At 44.7% G+C, this 13,440-nt stretch overlaps 1 protein-coding gene across 3 annotated transcripts in view; it reads right to left on the reverse strand.

The window, feature by feature from the left end:
* LOC101671634 (sine oculis binding protein homolog) overlaps nucleotides 1-13,440 on the reverse strand; it is a 164,015-nt gene that overhangs the window by 65,610 nt on the left and 84,965 nt on the right. The window contains exons 1-2 of one of the 3 annotated variants that reach the window (XM_045080248.1): nucleotides 12,986-13,068; nucleotides 3,591-3,686 (exon numbers count right to left, since the gene is read on the reverse strand). The exons of 1 other annotated variant lie outside the window; for it this stretch is intronic. In XM_045080248.1, coding sequence (XP_044936183.1) covers nucleotides 3,591-3,686; nucleotides 12,986-13,003 — 114 coding nt within the window. In that variant the 5' untranslated portion in view covers nucleotides 13,004-13,068. Of the gene's footprint in view, nucleotides 1-3,590; nucleotides 3,687-12,985; nucleotides 13,069-13,440 lie in introns of those variants that run through there. One more of the 3 variants, XM_045080246.1, reaches the window with a different exon arrangement.

Genomic DNA, 13,440 nt, shown 5'->3' on the forward strand with positions numbered 1-13,440 from the left:
CAGGCCACAAAACGAAAATGCTTCTCATCTTCTCTGAGTGACCAGAAAGAACTCTTCCTTGATGCTATTTTTATGTAGCCTCCCAGCTGCAGACTGTATCCCCCACCCTCTGCAAGACTCCCACCCCTAACAGCCTCAGGAAAAGTCGATGTCTCTGCGATGCCTTGGGAATCTGGATCTGAGGAAAACAGTCTGATTTCCCCCTTGGGTTTCCTTGGGTTTCTCTTATTTCTCCTTTCAGACTTCCTAGAGCCGCTTTCTTCCCAACCCAATTCCACGAGGCTGTTGTTGCTGTCCTTTGACTCTATTCTGACCTCCTTCAATTGCAGGGATGTTCCTGGCACTGGCCTTGAGAACACCTGGGGAGTAGGCTTGGGTGCCTTCCGTTCCTTCCCCCAAACCCTCTCAACATGCCTCTTCTTTTAGCTACTGGTCTTCTCCCTCTGGGGATCCAGCTTCTGTTGTATTTCTGCTATAGTTCTGCTGTCTTTTCAGAACTGAGAAAGTCCTGGATGGTGAGGTGTAAGCTCATGACATGGTAAAGGCCCTCCTCACATGACTTCCACCATCCATATGAGCGTTGTAATAGGGGAAGAGGAGAGAAGGCCTTCTCGTCCCCAAAGAATGAGGCAAAAATGGTAAAGGGACCAGCAGTGGAGGTGAAGCTTGGGGCAGAGGCTAGACACCTATAGCTTGTTCTAAATGTTCTGTCTCTGGGATTCCCACTAGCCATGTCACTGGAGTGTTAATGGGATGTGAATTTCCACAGCTTCTCTTCTTGAAAGTTATTTGCCTTGGTCATAAATTCAGCTCTGCCGGCATAATACCTTGGCGTGTGTGTGTGTGTGTGTGCATGTGTGCCTATCGAAGAGGTAGATGGGGCCACACTGAACTGGGTTTCTATCAAACAGTCCTCAAGCTTTATCTAATGTCACTCATCCTGACAGCCTTGCATTTTCCAAATTAATAAAAAGCATAAGGAAGCTGCTGCACAACCACCAACCAGAGCATCTTGGCCACCGAGCGATATATCTAGTCATCTGTGTTGGATGTTAAGTGTGAAGGCACGTATCACGCTTTGGGATTTAAATGGAAAAATCAATACCCTACAGGGGTCTCCAGTCACACAGCAGATCTTTCTATCAGCCAGTGTTTTGTCTGTCAGGGCCTTCTGACTAGGTGTCCCTGGGCATTCCGCGCATGGATTTTGCTTTGCTTCTGTTGCACTTACTTAACCCTCTTCCCAGAAGCAGAGGCTGGGGGTGCAGGGGAGAGACCAGAGACAACAAACGGTCACTAATAAAGTCCGAGGCAGTGTCCAAGCTACCTGGCCGGGGCACTCTCTGTCAGAAAGTGTGGCCCAGAGCGTTAGCCACGTAGCCCAGTGTCCTGACAGCATGGGAGCTTAGAAGCAACCTGTGGCCCCAGGGCTTTCTCCCAAGGGTCACTGACACCCCCCCCCCACGAGGTTCCTCTGCTTTCTAAACCCACCGAGCCTCTTGCTGCAGGAAATTACGCAAAATGGCTTTGAAGCTAAGAAAGCACTTTGGAGCGGGACTTGCAGTCTTTTTTCATGAAACCTTTAAAAATTTGCTCGAAGCTGCACTAAGAAAACTCCAAGGACTCCTTATTCCTCTCTTAAGAATGTACAGGTCTCTTTCATACAGTAACATAACTTCTCCAGGCTTCATAACCAGCCACAAACACCACTGCCTCTCCTGCAGTTGAAAAAAAATGAAATTTCTCCTTGGAGAAATAAGCTTACTTGGTTTTTTTTTTCTCTTTACTCTCCCTTTTTCCTTTATCACAGAAAAGAACGCTGATGAAAATAAAGCATTTCTAACAGTGACAAGAAGGACAAAGATTATACCAATCTCTCAAAACTACTGCTAATCCAATATTGTGTTGAAGCATAGCAACAATTAAACATATATTTTCTATAAAGACTGATGGGAAAGATGTTCACATGTAGGTCTTAGTTCCTCCTACACAGACTGACCACTACCGGGACCCAAACATGTTCATTTTACAAATAAAAAAAATTTTTAAATCAAATATGGCATATTACTTGTTTAACAATTTCTCTAAGAAGAAATAAGATACTCCCCAAAGCATTTTGATACCAAAACATAGCATAAATGGCCCATGGCCTACAGTCTTCAGCTGGATAACCACAGTTATAGAGTGAAATATTAAAACGGAAATGAATGAAAAAGTTTTCCCCCAAAATAGGTCATGCTAGTGGACCTGGAAGTTTAAGAGCCCTACGATAAAATATAAGGTGAGCTGAATTTTCAGAAAAAAAAAAAAAAAATTGCATTTCTAAGCAGCAAACCGGCCCACGGATGGGTGGGTCAAAGGGACAGGACACACAGAGTGAGTGGTGCTATTGTGGTTACGCAGTCTGCGGACCGGGGAAGGGCATTCTCTCACTGGGAACATCTCACGGCTGTGGCTAGGATTGGTTAGCACGGTATTTTTCTCTCTTCTCCTGCTCTTTGGACACCTTGTTTTTCATGAACAGTTGGTATCAGTGCTAAGTCCAAAGACGGCTACATGTGGGATTTCCTAATGCGGAGACCTGGCAGAGCCGAACTGTGTTGGGCCAAAAAACTAACTAGAAATGAGACTACCTCGGAATGTAACAACTGAGTATCTTCATTGTCTTTCAGTGTTTTCATTTAGCTGGAGCAAATGTTTTGCTTTAATACAACTGAAGGGAAAAGAACATTTAGGGACAACATAGCTAGATCCCTCATAAAGCCTCATTTTCAAAAGCAGTGTTTAAATCTCTAAATAAATGACAATTCATTCTCTGTTTACTTTAGGTAAACAGAAAATGCATTGCGGAGCACTCATTTTCAAAAGCTAATCAAGAACATTGGGTCCCAACAAATTCATTTAATAGAAATATAATAGGCATTCCTGCTTGCTTTTCATCTTGTCTTGCTGTAAATGCTAAAATGAACAGCAAATTAACCCTACGCTGGAACACAGTCCCTGTCACAGCTGATATCCTCTCTCTCACGACTTGTAAACATCCCCGCATCCTGTCGCCGCTTTGACTTCTCCTACATAGGAAAGACGAAAGCGCCTGATTGAGCTTGGCAAGACAGTGTAGGAACACTTGACTTCTAAAGGGAGTACTGCGTGTCAACTCTGCCATCTTCCCTAGCAGAACAAAATATTACCATGTTGTGTCCTAAAATAGTGTACAATTAGGAAGTAGGAGGAGGAGAGGTGGTGGGATTGGTTTTGTGTTTTTTTTTCCCCAAGCTACATATATCCACTGTCTTTCTCTGTATTTTTAACTTTACTAGCCATTCTCCAAATGGCTGGTGATAAACTACTATACAAAACAAGCTAATAAAGACAGGGCCATCCAAGCTCTATAATCAGATATAAAAGATTTGCAAACAACTTGAGATCTTATCATTAATATTCAGTGATAGCAGAATTAGCATTTAGAACTCTATACAGAAAAACTATAATACTTCATAAATTATGTAATAATGAACAAACCCTTGCAAAAACTGTTTTCACTGTGCTAAAGTAACATTCTAGACTTGTTGTAAGTATGTTATTCTTACAAGTAGTTCGCTGTTATTCTTGAAGGCAAGCCTTGGAGTTTCCTTAGCATAGTGCTGCTGGGGAAAATTTTCAGCATGTCCATCTTCATCTCTAGCCTGAAGGGAAATATAATGGCCTATTTAGGGACTTACAAATAATGGAAGAAAAAAAAAAAAGCTAAAAGCATAACAGCTCAGATCATTAAACAAACGGGAATCCAGAAATAACAACATTATTAAGAAGTTTGTTTAAATACGCAGTACGCCTTTTAGGTATCAAAATTTGGGATTTATTTTTCTTTTACATAGTTTGGTTTGAACATGCAAATTCATCGTGGTGTAATATTTTAAATGATACAAAGCAAACCAAAATCAAGCAATTTGGTTGGAAATTACCACCACTTCGGGCTTCCCGCAACTTTTCGTGGCACATTCAGGGTTATATGACATACGTACGTGTTTAAACTTTTTGGCATGCTTAAGCAATCTCTAGATAATGCACTTAAAAAAAAAATTCTAATAGCAAGGCCATAAGAAAAGCAATTTGCATCGTTATATTTTGCATTGTAATACTGTCAGAGATAAACTGATTCCCCTTGATTTTTAAATAAAGATCTGAAAGGAGCAATGATCTAGTAAGAACAACGATTCTTCAATCGAATGCAGTAAAAAAATAGATTTAATTAAGAAGCTGCGTTAAGAGTTACTGGTTATTTTGATCTACACTGTTAATTAAGAAAGCTGAAGTTTAAATGGAGACATTAACAGAACCCATTAGCAATACCGCTTGCATACAGTCTTTGCTTTCTAATCTCCATCGGTTTCTGGTTTGGCGTTGGAGAGAGGGAGAGGTAGGTGAGAGGGGGCGTGTCTGCAGCACACTCATTACACCATTCATTTGGGTGACACTTGCACCCTGCTCTGCTCTGATCTCATCTTAGCCCTAACTGCTCTCCCTTCCCTGGCCTCCTGAAATTCACAGCTGAGCTGTCTCCCTCACATATGGCTTGCATATAATTATGCATATTCCATTTTGCACTGCATTAAAATGATGAGCTCCTGGCTCCCTGCCAGCTGATTTTAAAAAGCCCAAGTGAAGTAGGAAAAAGGAGAGAAACACAGGGAGAGTCGCACAGGAAGCAGCAGGTAGTTCTGTCTGCTGTCTCTTTAGATAAAATGTATGTCTGGCACCACGGAAACAGCTGAGAACTACCTGTTGTGATGTACGGATGGAGGGGGAGAAAACAATGCGTCTACGTCTGCGCCACCGCGATGACAGCCCTTGTGTATTGTTTCTCCTTCCATGGAGTGAAATTTGCCCGCTGACAAGTATCACTCAGAGCTCCTCTGCTAGACGAGGGACTGTCATTTTGGAAACGGATCCAGATCTTGTCCATCTTAGGATGTATTCCTTGTTTTTAATACAGGCCTCTGCTACTTATTCCAGGGAGGGAACGGGATGGAATTTGGAAGTGGAATGTCATGGCCAGGGACAGCTGGGTTACAAGAAGTCGGTGGAAGAAGACATTGCTCTGTTTTGGTTTCCTTTTTGAAACTTAGGAACATCTCTGGGATCGGGTGCCTTTCTAGGACACCTTCCCCCAAAACTGCCCCCCCCACACCCCCGCCAAATCAGAGTAACATAAAAATGCCGTTACAGGATTGGGCTACATGCGACAGTGAGTGTAAGCACCACTCACGTCCAGTGGTTATGTGGGCACTGAAACCGTAATGGTCCTTCTCACAGCCTTGAGCCCTACGCTGCACCTACATCAGGGTCTAATAGAATCTAAGCTAATAGAATCTTAAATGGGGCCCATATTAAAGTGGAGTGTATAAATAAAAGGCAGCTGGAGGAAAAACAGAAAGAGGTCAATGTGTAGGAACAACATTACATTCTTCCATTCTTTGTAAGTGCATTTTATGTCGCTCTGTGAGGTCTCTTGAAGGCAGGGACCTCATCTATTTCATCTTTCTTAATTCTGCTATGCCCGGTGCCTTACTTTGAGTTAGTACTTAACCAACATTGAAGTGATGGGGAAAAAAAATACATGGTGAGTAACTAGACCCTACCATAAACAATTTTGCAGAAAATGCCACCTCAAAATAGGCTAAACTTGATGGTAGGTTCATTATATTCCTGGTGCACTATGATACATATGCTTGGAAACACAGCATATAGTTTACGAGGGCTACTATTTACATATATATGTCTATATTCAATATATATGTATCTTGTGTATAAATATTCATAAGGTGGAATATGTTTATTATGCATGTACTATGTGTACACATTCATACACACCAGATGCCTGGGGATATTTTCAACATTGGTGGCAAAAATACATCCATCTCACTTACATGTAAGGTGATCACAATGCTTTTTATGTTTTTAAAGGACAAAAAAAATAAAAAAAGAAAAGAAAAGAAATCCCACTGTCTAAGATTTGAAGGTGGTTCCTCAAAGAAGCTGAAGACTTCATGTAAAGCCTATTAATTTATGAGGTTGAATGAAGCAGCAGTGGAAGAGAAAGGAAAAGGCAGAGGGAGAACTGGAAGCGAAGAGAGAAAGCCAGAAATCTGCTTCTCCACTGAGCTGTGTATTTGCCTCCTCTGTATGGAACTCCATGGCCCTTGGAAGGGTCTGCCTCTCCCGATCAACCTGATTCCAGAGTCTAAGACATTCTACCCTCCAGGCATTTGCTGCGTTTCCAGCACACGCCACCGAGCTGGAGAGCACACCATGTGCACGGAGACCGAGTGCCAAACCCTTCACGTGTGTATGCAGACACAAGCACTCACCCACCTCCTGCCAAAGCGTTTCCTTTCACATTCTGAAGTCTTTTTAGGGTAAAATTCAAAATTACTCTTCCTAGACTAAGTGAAATTAAGTGCATTCATTGATGGCAAGAGAGTTCTCTCTTCTCTGGCCCCTGCTAGAGTCATCTGGGTGGCTTTTTGACAGTGGAGCGTGCCCTCCCCTTTCTGCCCCACCTTTGTAAGACTCTGAAATAATTGGGCCAGGGTGGGGCCTGGACAGGGGTGTTTTTAAATTTAAAAAAAAAAAAAGCTCTGGGATTGTAATGTACAAGCAGGGCTGAGAGCTGCTGATCTAAGGGGCATGCCCAGAGGAGGGGTATCGAGAGGAGGCCCTTGGCAGAGTGTTGGCAGAATGTTCTCCAACCACGTCCCAACCTCACTGGATGGAACGGCTGGCTCAGCAATAACTAAGAGGATGTAGGCTACGGCCCTGGAGATGGGTTTTGTTCTATAGATTCGAGAGAGGACATAACTCTAGCTGACCGCAGGCAAAAAATTTCTGATTTTAGTCCTTGGCATGACAACTAATCTTGGAAGAGCTACTAGACCAGTTCCTCAAAAGGTCTTTCTGGATCTCTCTAAGCAGTCAAAAATCCCCACCTGCCCTCTCTTAGACTGGACACAGGTGCAACTTGATGCCAGTTGGTGGGATTTTTGTCCCTCCACCCAAAGACCGCACACTTCCTAAGGGGAGGGATGGTGCCTGGTTCCTCACCCGTGGCCCATGAGCCCCAGCCAGTGCCCAGTGCTCAGCAAGTGTTCTCTGGGAATGAGCTCTATTTTCACTCCCAGTAACTCAATGGCCATGTTAGATAAAATCCTAGGAGCTGCTTTATCCTACACATAGAATCATTTTAGGATGTTTTATAACCTGTTATATACTGAAGCCAGTGCCACCTTCTGCCTCTGCCCCATCTGGGGTGCAGACAATGGCGTATCGAGGCAGGCAGACCAAGAAAGCCCACAACCCCTGCAGGGAGGGGTGTGCAAAACCCTGTCGATACTCCACATATCCAGTCACAGTAATAACATGAAGCAGAAATGCTTTGAGCTGGTTTTGTTGTTCTTAAAATCTCCGCAGACCATGGGTTCCCTAACTGCCTGTCTTAGGGCAGACCACCCCACTGCCAGCTCTGGACTTTCTTGGGGCCAGGAGACACCGGGTGGATGTCTGACTTTGTTCTGGAGTGACCAGTTCTGACAGAAGGAATGCCAAGATACATGACGAACTAACTCTCTCCATGTGTCTTATTCTCAGCAGCTTTATTCTGACTAATATGCTGGATATTTAGGCCAACTTCGGGGAAAAGCAAATGGGAAGCGATTTTGTTCCTTACATTTTACCACAAATGTGATTGTCAGAACAAAGGTGCATTTTTAAAAAATCTATTATTCTAAGAAGGAGCTGCTTCTCACCATAAAATAGAAGCAAAAACTCTTCAATTAAACTGTTAAAAGTAAAAATCCTTCATTTAAATTGCAAGGGGATTTCCCCCTCTTGCTGAGAGTCAAGCATCCATTTTCATGTGGTGCCCCCCATTCGAATAAATATTAGATTATGTGAGAAATTCAGACTAATTGCCTCTCTACTTCGAAAATCTCTGGTTTAAACAAACTTCGGATTCACCTCTCTTTCTCTGTGAATCATCACTCATTCACATTTTTATTTTGATTCTTACATACGGCAATCTTTCATTCTCTTTCAAAGAATTCAGTTCTTCCTTTGGGCCAAAGCTTTGGTGTCGTGTGCCTATGCAAGCAAGCTCAGCATTTTTCCCCCTCTGGAGGACTCCCTCAGAAAATGTGGAACATTCTAAAAACAGCTCCATGGGCCTACCCCAGAAAAGAGAGATTTCTGACTCAACAAAAAGGTTAACACTGTTGCCGTTTAAGTGGAAAGATAACTAGGTTTCCCAGTTAATACCTCCCGTTGATGAATGGGAGTTTACACCTCTATGTCTGTGATTTCAGAATTTCTTTAGAAAACAAGAGAAGGTTCCGCGTGGAGCCACAGCCGGGGTGAGCGCAGCCAAGCCTCCAGACTCGGCGTTCCGGGGCCCCAGCAGATGTGGAACCCGTCAGCTCACACGTGGGGTGTCGCCAGCCGACTTGAGGATATCAAAAATAGCTCGTCTCAAACTTGGGGGAGTGAGTTTAGAGATGAATCGGTGCAGGGAAAATCTTGGATATTTTCGAACTCATTTTGCGAATCAGAAGTAACAGAATTTCTTTTCAAAAGCCAAGACAAAAGCACAGGGACTCCACTTCTGGAAACTCTTAGAATTGCATCTTCTAATGTCCCGTGTCCTGTCTCTCCTTCCTGAGTCAAATGCCGACACACGTTCCTTTTGAGGAAGTTCAGGGAGGAATAAACTGCAACCATCCCACATGGCCTTTCTGTGTGCTGTGAACATCTTTGTGAACTTGACCTAAAGGTCAGCCCGGTGTCTGGGCCCCTCACATTGGCCCGGGACTAGGATAACACAGGGAGGCCCGTGGAGGAACTCCGGCTTCTGGTGAGCTATGACCCGGTTATGCTCATCTCAGTGGCCCAACTCCTCACGACTGAATGCCCAGTTCCCCTCAACTGGATTCCTGTCCTTTCCCCCCATTTTCTGCTTGTAAAACTAGATTTCATCGGTTCTCATGACTTCTCCTGGAAATTTCTTATACGCCTTTTAAACATTCATTCAGACTGTACTCCTTTAGGAAGTCATTCCAGACCTCTTCCTCTTGGTCCTAAGCTGGGCTCTGAACCCCTCTGTGTGTGTATATGTGGTGTGTGTATATGTGTGTATCTCCATTCTACCCATTGCATTGCATTGCACTATGACCTCCTATATGTTTGTCTTCCCCAGAAATCTGTGAGGTTCTTGAGTACAGAAATTATGTCCTATTCAGCTATAAATCTCTAGAGCCTCATCTACTGCTGGACATAGAATAAAGGCTCCATAAATGGTGAATGAGTGAGTTAGTTAAGTGTGTGAATCCTTCCACCCTAGCAACCGGGCATTCTGCCTTACACTCCAGTCCCTAGAGGTGAGTGTCCTGTCCCTGAACCCGAGAAGTCACCTGCATACCTGAGCCTCAGCAGGCCTCTGCCAGAGCTCTCTGATCGCTCCTGCCTCCCACCTGGACCTTCCACTGGCTCTTCTACGTACTTCTGCCCAATATCTGACCCTCCGCCCAGTCAGACACTAGAGTCTCAGCCTCACTATAGCTCTCGTACTCCATTTGGGCTTTGGATAATAATTATTTCATCCTCGTGTTTCTCCCCTGTGCCTCCCACTCTAACCTCTGGTCATTGTCTAACAAATTCTTTTCCTCCAAGTCCATTCCCAGATTAACCAACCCAGTGCCTTTCTCCCTGTTTCTGAGACCTCACCTAGTCCTCGTGCCCCAAGTCAGTCTGGAACTCCGTGGTGTAACTCATCTCAGTTATGATTCATGTCTTATCTTTCCTATCAGCCTGGGAACCACTTACCGGAAAATGTATGAGGCCCCCATGCTCAGCAGAGTACTGTGTACCACAAGGAAACCCATTCATATAGGTTGAATGCATTCATTAATCCTTTGCTCTTCCTTAAGCTAAGACCCAGAAATGTTGTTTTCCTCTACCCTAAATTACCTGCCTCTAAAAATGGATCCCCTTAAGTATGAGTTGTTTCCATGCAAATATTCAATTTGGCAAACATCAGATTGCAGAGAATTGCACAGCTCGTAGACAGGATTGTGTGTGCACACAGCTTGGGTAGAGAGCTTTCTCTTGCACAGAGGACTCCTGCCTGGCATCAGGCTCCCTGCTCCAGACACACCCCAGACACCCAGGAACATCACTCTGTGGACCCAGGCATCTGCTCAAGTCACGTTAGTACTAATTTTCCATCAGGATCCCTCGCCATCCCTTTCATTAGCTTGTCATCAAAGACTGACCGTGGGATTCCTGCAGTAGAGGTTTTACTCTGTTCTTTTAACAAAATGTAGTTAAAATCCCATTTAGCAAGTAGGCCAGGGGAGAAGCTGTTCCCCTGGTGGAGTTCCTCCTAATTCTCCAAGCTCCATACCTGCCGGGCTCCTCTGACAGCTCCCACATCTCTGATGGATGAGACAGACTTATTTGCCGCAGCTCTCTGTTTTCACTCCATGCCAACCTTTATATATATCATAAATTTTTAATATCCAATTTGGAGTCCTCAAAGAATAACGGTAACAAATATGCAACATGAAGATAATGGCAATCGAATCATGTTTATGGCCTCCATGAGCATCTCCTTAAACGATGTCGGGTCAGAGCCACTCAGATCGGTGAGTGCGTGAGGCTGGCGGGCTGATCTCATGTCTGATTAATGGCTGCCCTTACTCAGGGGCCCTAATGGATTGCATGACAGTTTCAGCAACAGATTCCCCATCCGCCTGAAATACGGCTACCACGCGAGCTAAAATATATCATGCTCGTCCCAGCACATTACAGCTGTGTCCAGTATAATCAGAGCAGTTGCTAAGTGGTTCTGAAAATCCCTGTTTTGGCTTTTCAATTTTTGGAATCTATTTTCCCTCTCTTGGACAGGCTGGCTGGATTCATCTCGTGCTGCTTTTCGACGGGTCACCTGAGTGTCTTTGGTGAAGGACTGTTTTCACGGAAGTGGTCTGCAGGTAAGGCCTGGCCGCTGGGGCACGAGGCCCCCTTTTGGGTTCTCTGTGAAAGCCACGCCGCCGCCCCCTCCCGCGCAGCTTCTGATTATCCCAGGAGCCCTGATCCGTGGTGGATTATCGGACTCCTTGATGGCTCCCCGTCCCCCACCTCCCGCCTCCGCCCACCGACTGCCTTTTGGCTTTTTCCCTCACTATTCATCCGTATTTATTACCCAGGGTCCTGCGAGGGGGAACAAAAGGAAGGCGATTCCACTTTGTTACCCGTTGGCACCTATAAAATACTTAAATAATTGGCCTAATCCAGGCATTTCAGGTGGTCCTTTCCTTTCTTTTCTCTGAAATTCCTAGGCAGAAGGGGCTGGACGCCGGTCTTTATTTACAGACCTCGGGATGGACCGAAGAAATGAAAGGAAATGCGAAGCAGGCGAGGACCCCATCTGTAAGACTCGGATAGGATCCAGACGTAATGGAGGAGGTTTACTATCGGCAGGAAGTCTCCCTCGACATAACCTGGCCTCACATGGGAATAGAAAACACACCAGAAGCAGATGAAGACACTGCTCTGGGTATTATCAAAGATTCATAGGAATGGCTCACATCCCTACAGCTGTTACGCATGCACCAGACACCATTCTGAGGGCTTTACGTGTATTAACCCATTACCACACGCGCGCCCAGACACATACCAAATCCAAACCACCACTCAGGAGTAGGTACTGTCACTGTCTCCGTCTTACCTAGAAGGAAACACGAGCACAGAGAGACGGCGGAGTGCAAGCAAAGCTGCACAGCTAACGAGGCCTGGAACCTGGATTCAAACCCAGGCAATCTGTCTCCACGGGCCCTACCCTGTACTTGATAATCTGCTATTTCTCTGCTAATGGTCAAAAAAAAAAAAAAAAAGCCCAGTGTGAAATAACTTGAAAACACTGATGTCATGAAGCTAAAAATATGTATTACTTAATTAAGGGAGGTTTTCATAATTCTTTGGTTTTCTTGGGTTTTCAATTCCAAGACAGACTACTCCAAGGAAACCAGGAAAGGAGAGTGCTGAAGAACAAATATTATGGAAGGGGGTTGGGTGGTCTGCAAAGAGCCCAGGAAAAAAGCAGCAAGAGCAAACATGAGTCAGGGAGTCAGTCTCTGGCACAGCCTGAGCGAGATGTTACTTCAAAATTTATAAAACTAATCCTTAAAACAAACCAACCTTTTTGACCTGATTCTTATTAAATAATCTTTGGATCATTGATTATGACACACAAGCCCATCAATTCCAGAAGGACGTGTCCCCCAGAGCTCCCTCAACAGTTCAGATCCTCTAGCAATTTCCTTTGTGAATTTCTAAAATCAGTATTAGTATTATATGATTTTTAAAAAATTAATCCCATAAATGGTGCTGTGCGGATCCTAAAGGACATTGTGTGTCTTATCTCATTCAGTCCTGGCCCTCTGGCATATAAATGCAGACTGTGGCTTTGGCTAGCATGAGTTAGCTCATCAAAGCCAAGGATTCTCTTGGATGAACTGGTGAAATTAAGTCACTGTCTTGCCTCGCTGAGACACGGGCCTAGATTGTGGTGATTCTTCAAGGGTGGGGTTGTGGGGAGCCAAAGGCCAGTTCACCAGCTCCTGTTCAATACCACAACACCTTCCACTACGGGGAAAAACTGAGACACAGCGACAGTAATGCAGTCCCCGTCAGGTTGATGGCTAATTATCTCAGCAGGTGAGAAGACAATGCAAGAGGCTTGGAGTCACGTCCTGGGAGAGTTAGCTTGCTCTGTGTCCCTGCCACAGCACGTACCCTTCATTGTGACCTGACACATCACACATATATGGGTCTTAGCAAAGGGGAGATGGACCCCGGGGAACATGAGAGAGCACATGAATGAGTCAGTGTGTGTCTCTCGTGACTTCTAGAGGAAACAACTCAAAGGACATACCCGGGTGACGGTGGTCATGGAGAGCCATGAGGCATGAGCTGAAACAACTGTATCCTTGAATTAGCTTCCAATTCTGAGGCCAAGGACTATAAATTTTAAATTAGCAGCAATCCTTGTCAAAGACCATGATGTCACAATTGTTATCTGTAATAAAGGTTCAGGGCTCAAACCAACCTTCTTTTTTTTCTCCTACCAGCCACCACAGAAATGCCATAATGAGGGTCCAGATACAGTAGGGCTGCCTACATCTTCTCTGCATGGTTCACATGGGCCTCAGTCTACCCAATCCCCGGGGTGCCCCACTAACCTGCAAAGCAGGCCTGTAGAAGCCCCATGGTATTCCGCACTTTCGTCACTTGTTCCCTCCCAGATCCAGCTTCAAGGCCGCATCTGTACCACCTTTGGCTCTCAACCCTCACCCTTGATTCTGGACCTGCCTTGGACACTTTGATCGG

This window comes from Mustela putorius, unplaced genomic scaffold (assembly GCF_011764305.1).
Source record: "Mustela putorius furo isolate JIRA1106 unplaced genomic scaffold, ASM1176430v1.1 tig00000450_pilon_pilon_pilon, whole genome shotgun sequence".
In the NCBI taxonomy this organism is placed as follows: Eukaryota; Metazoa; Chordata; class Mammalia; order Carnivora; family Mustelidae; genus Mustela; species Mustela putorius.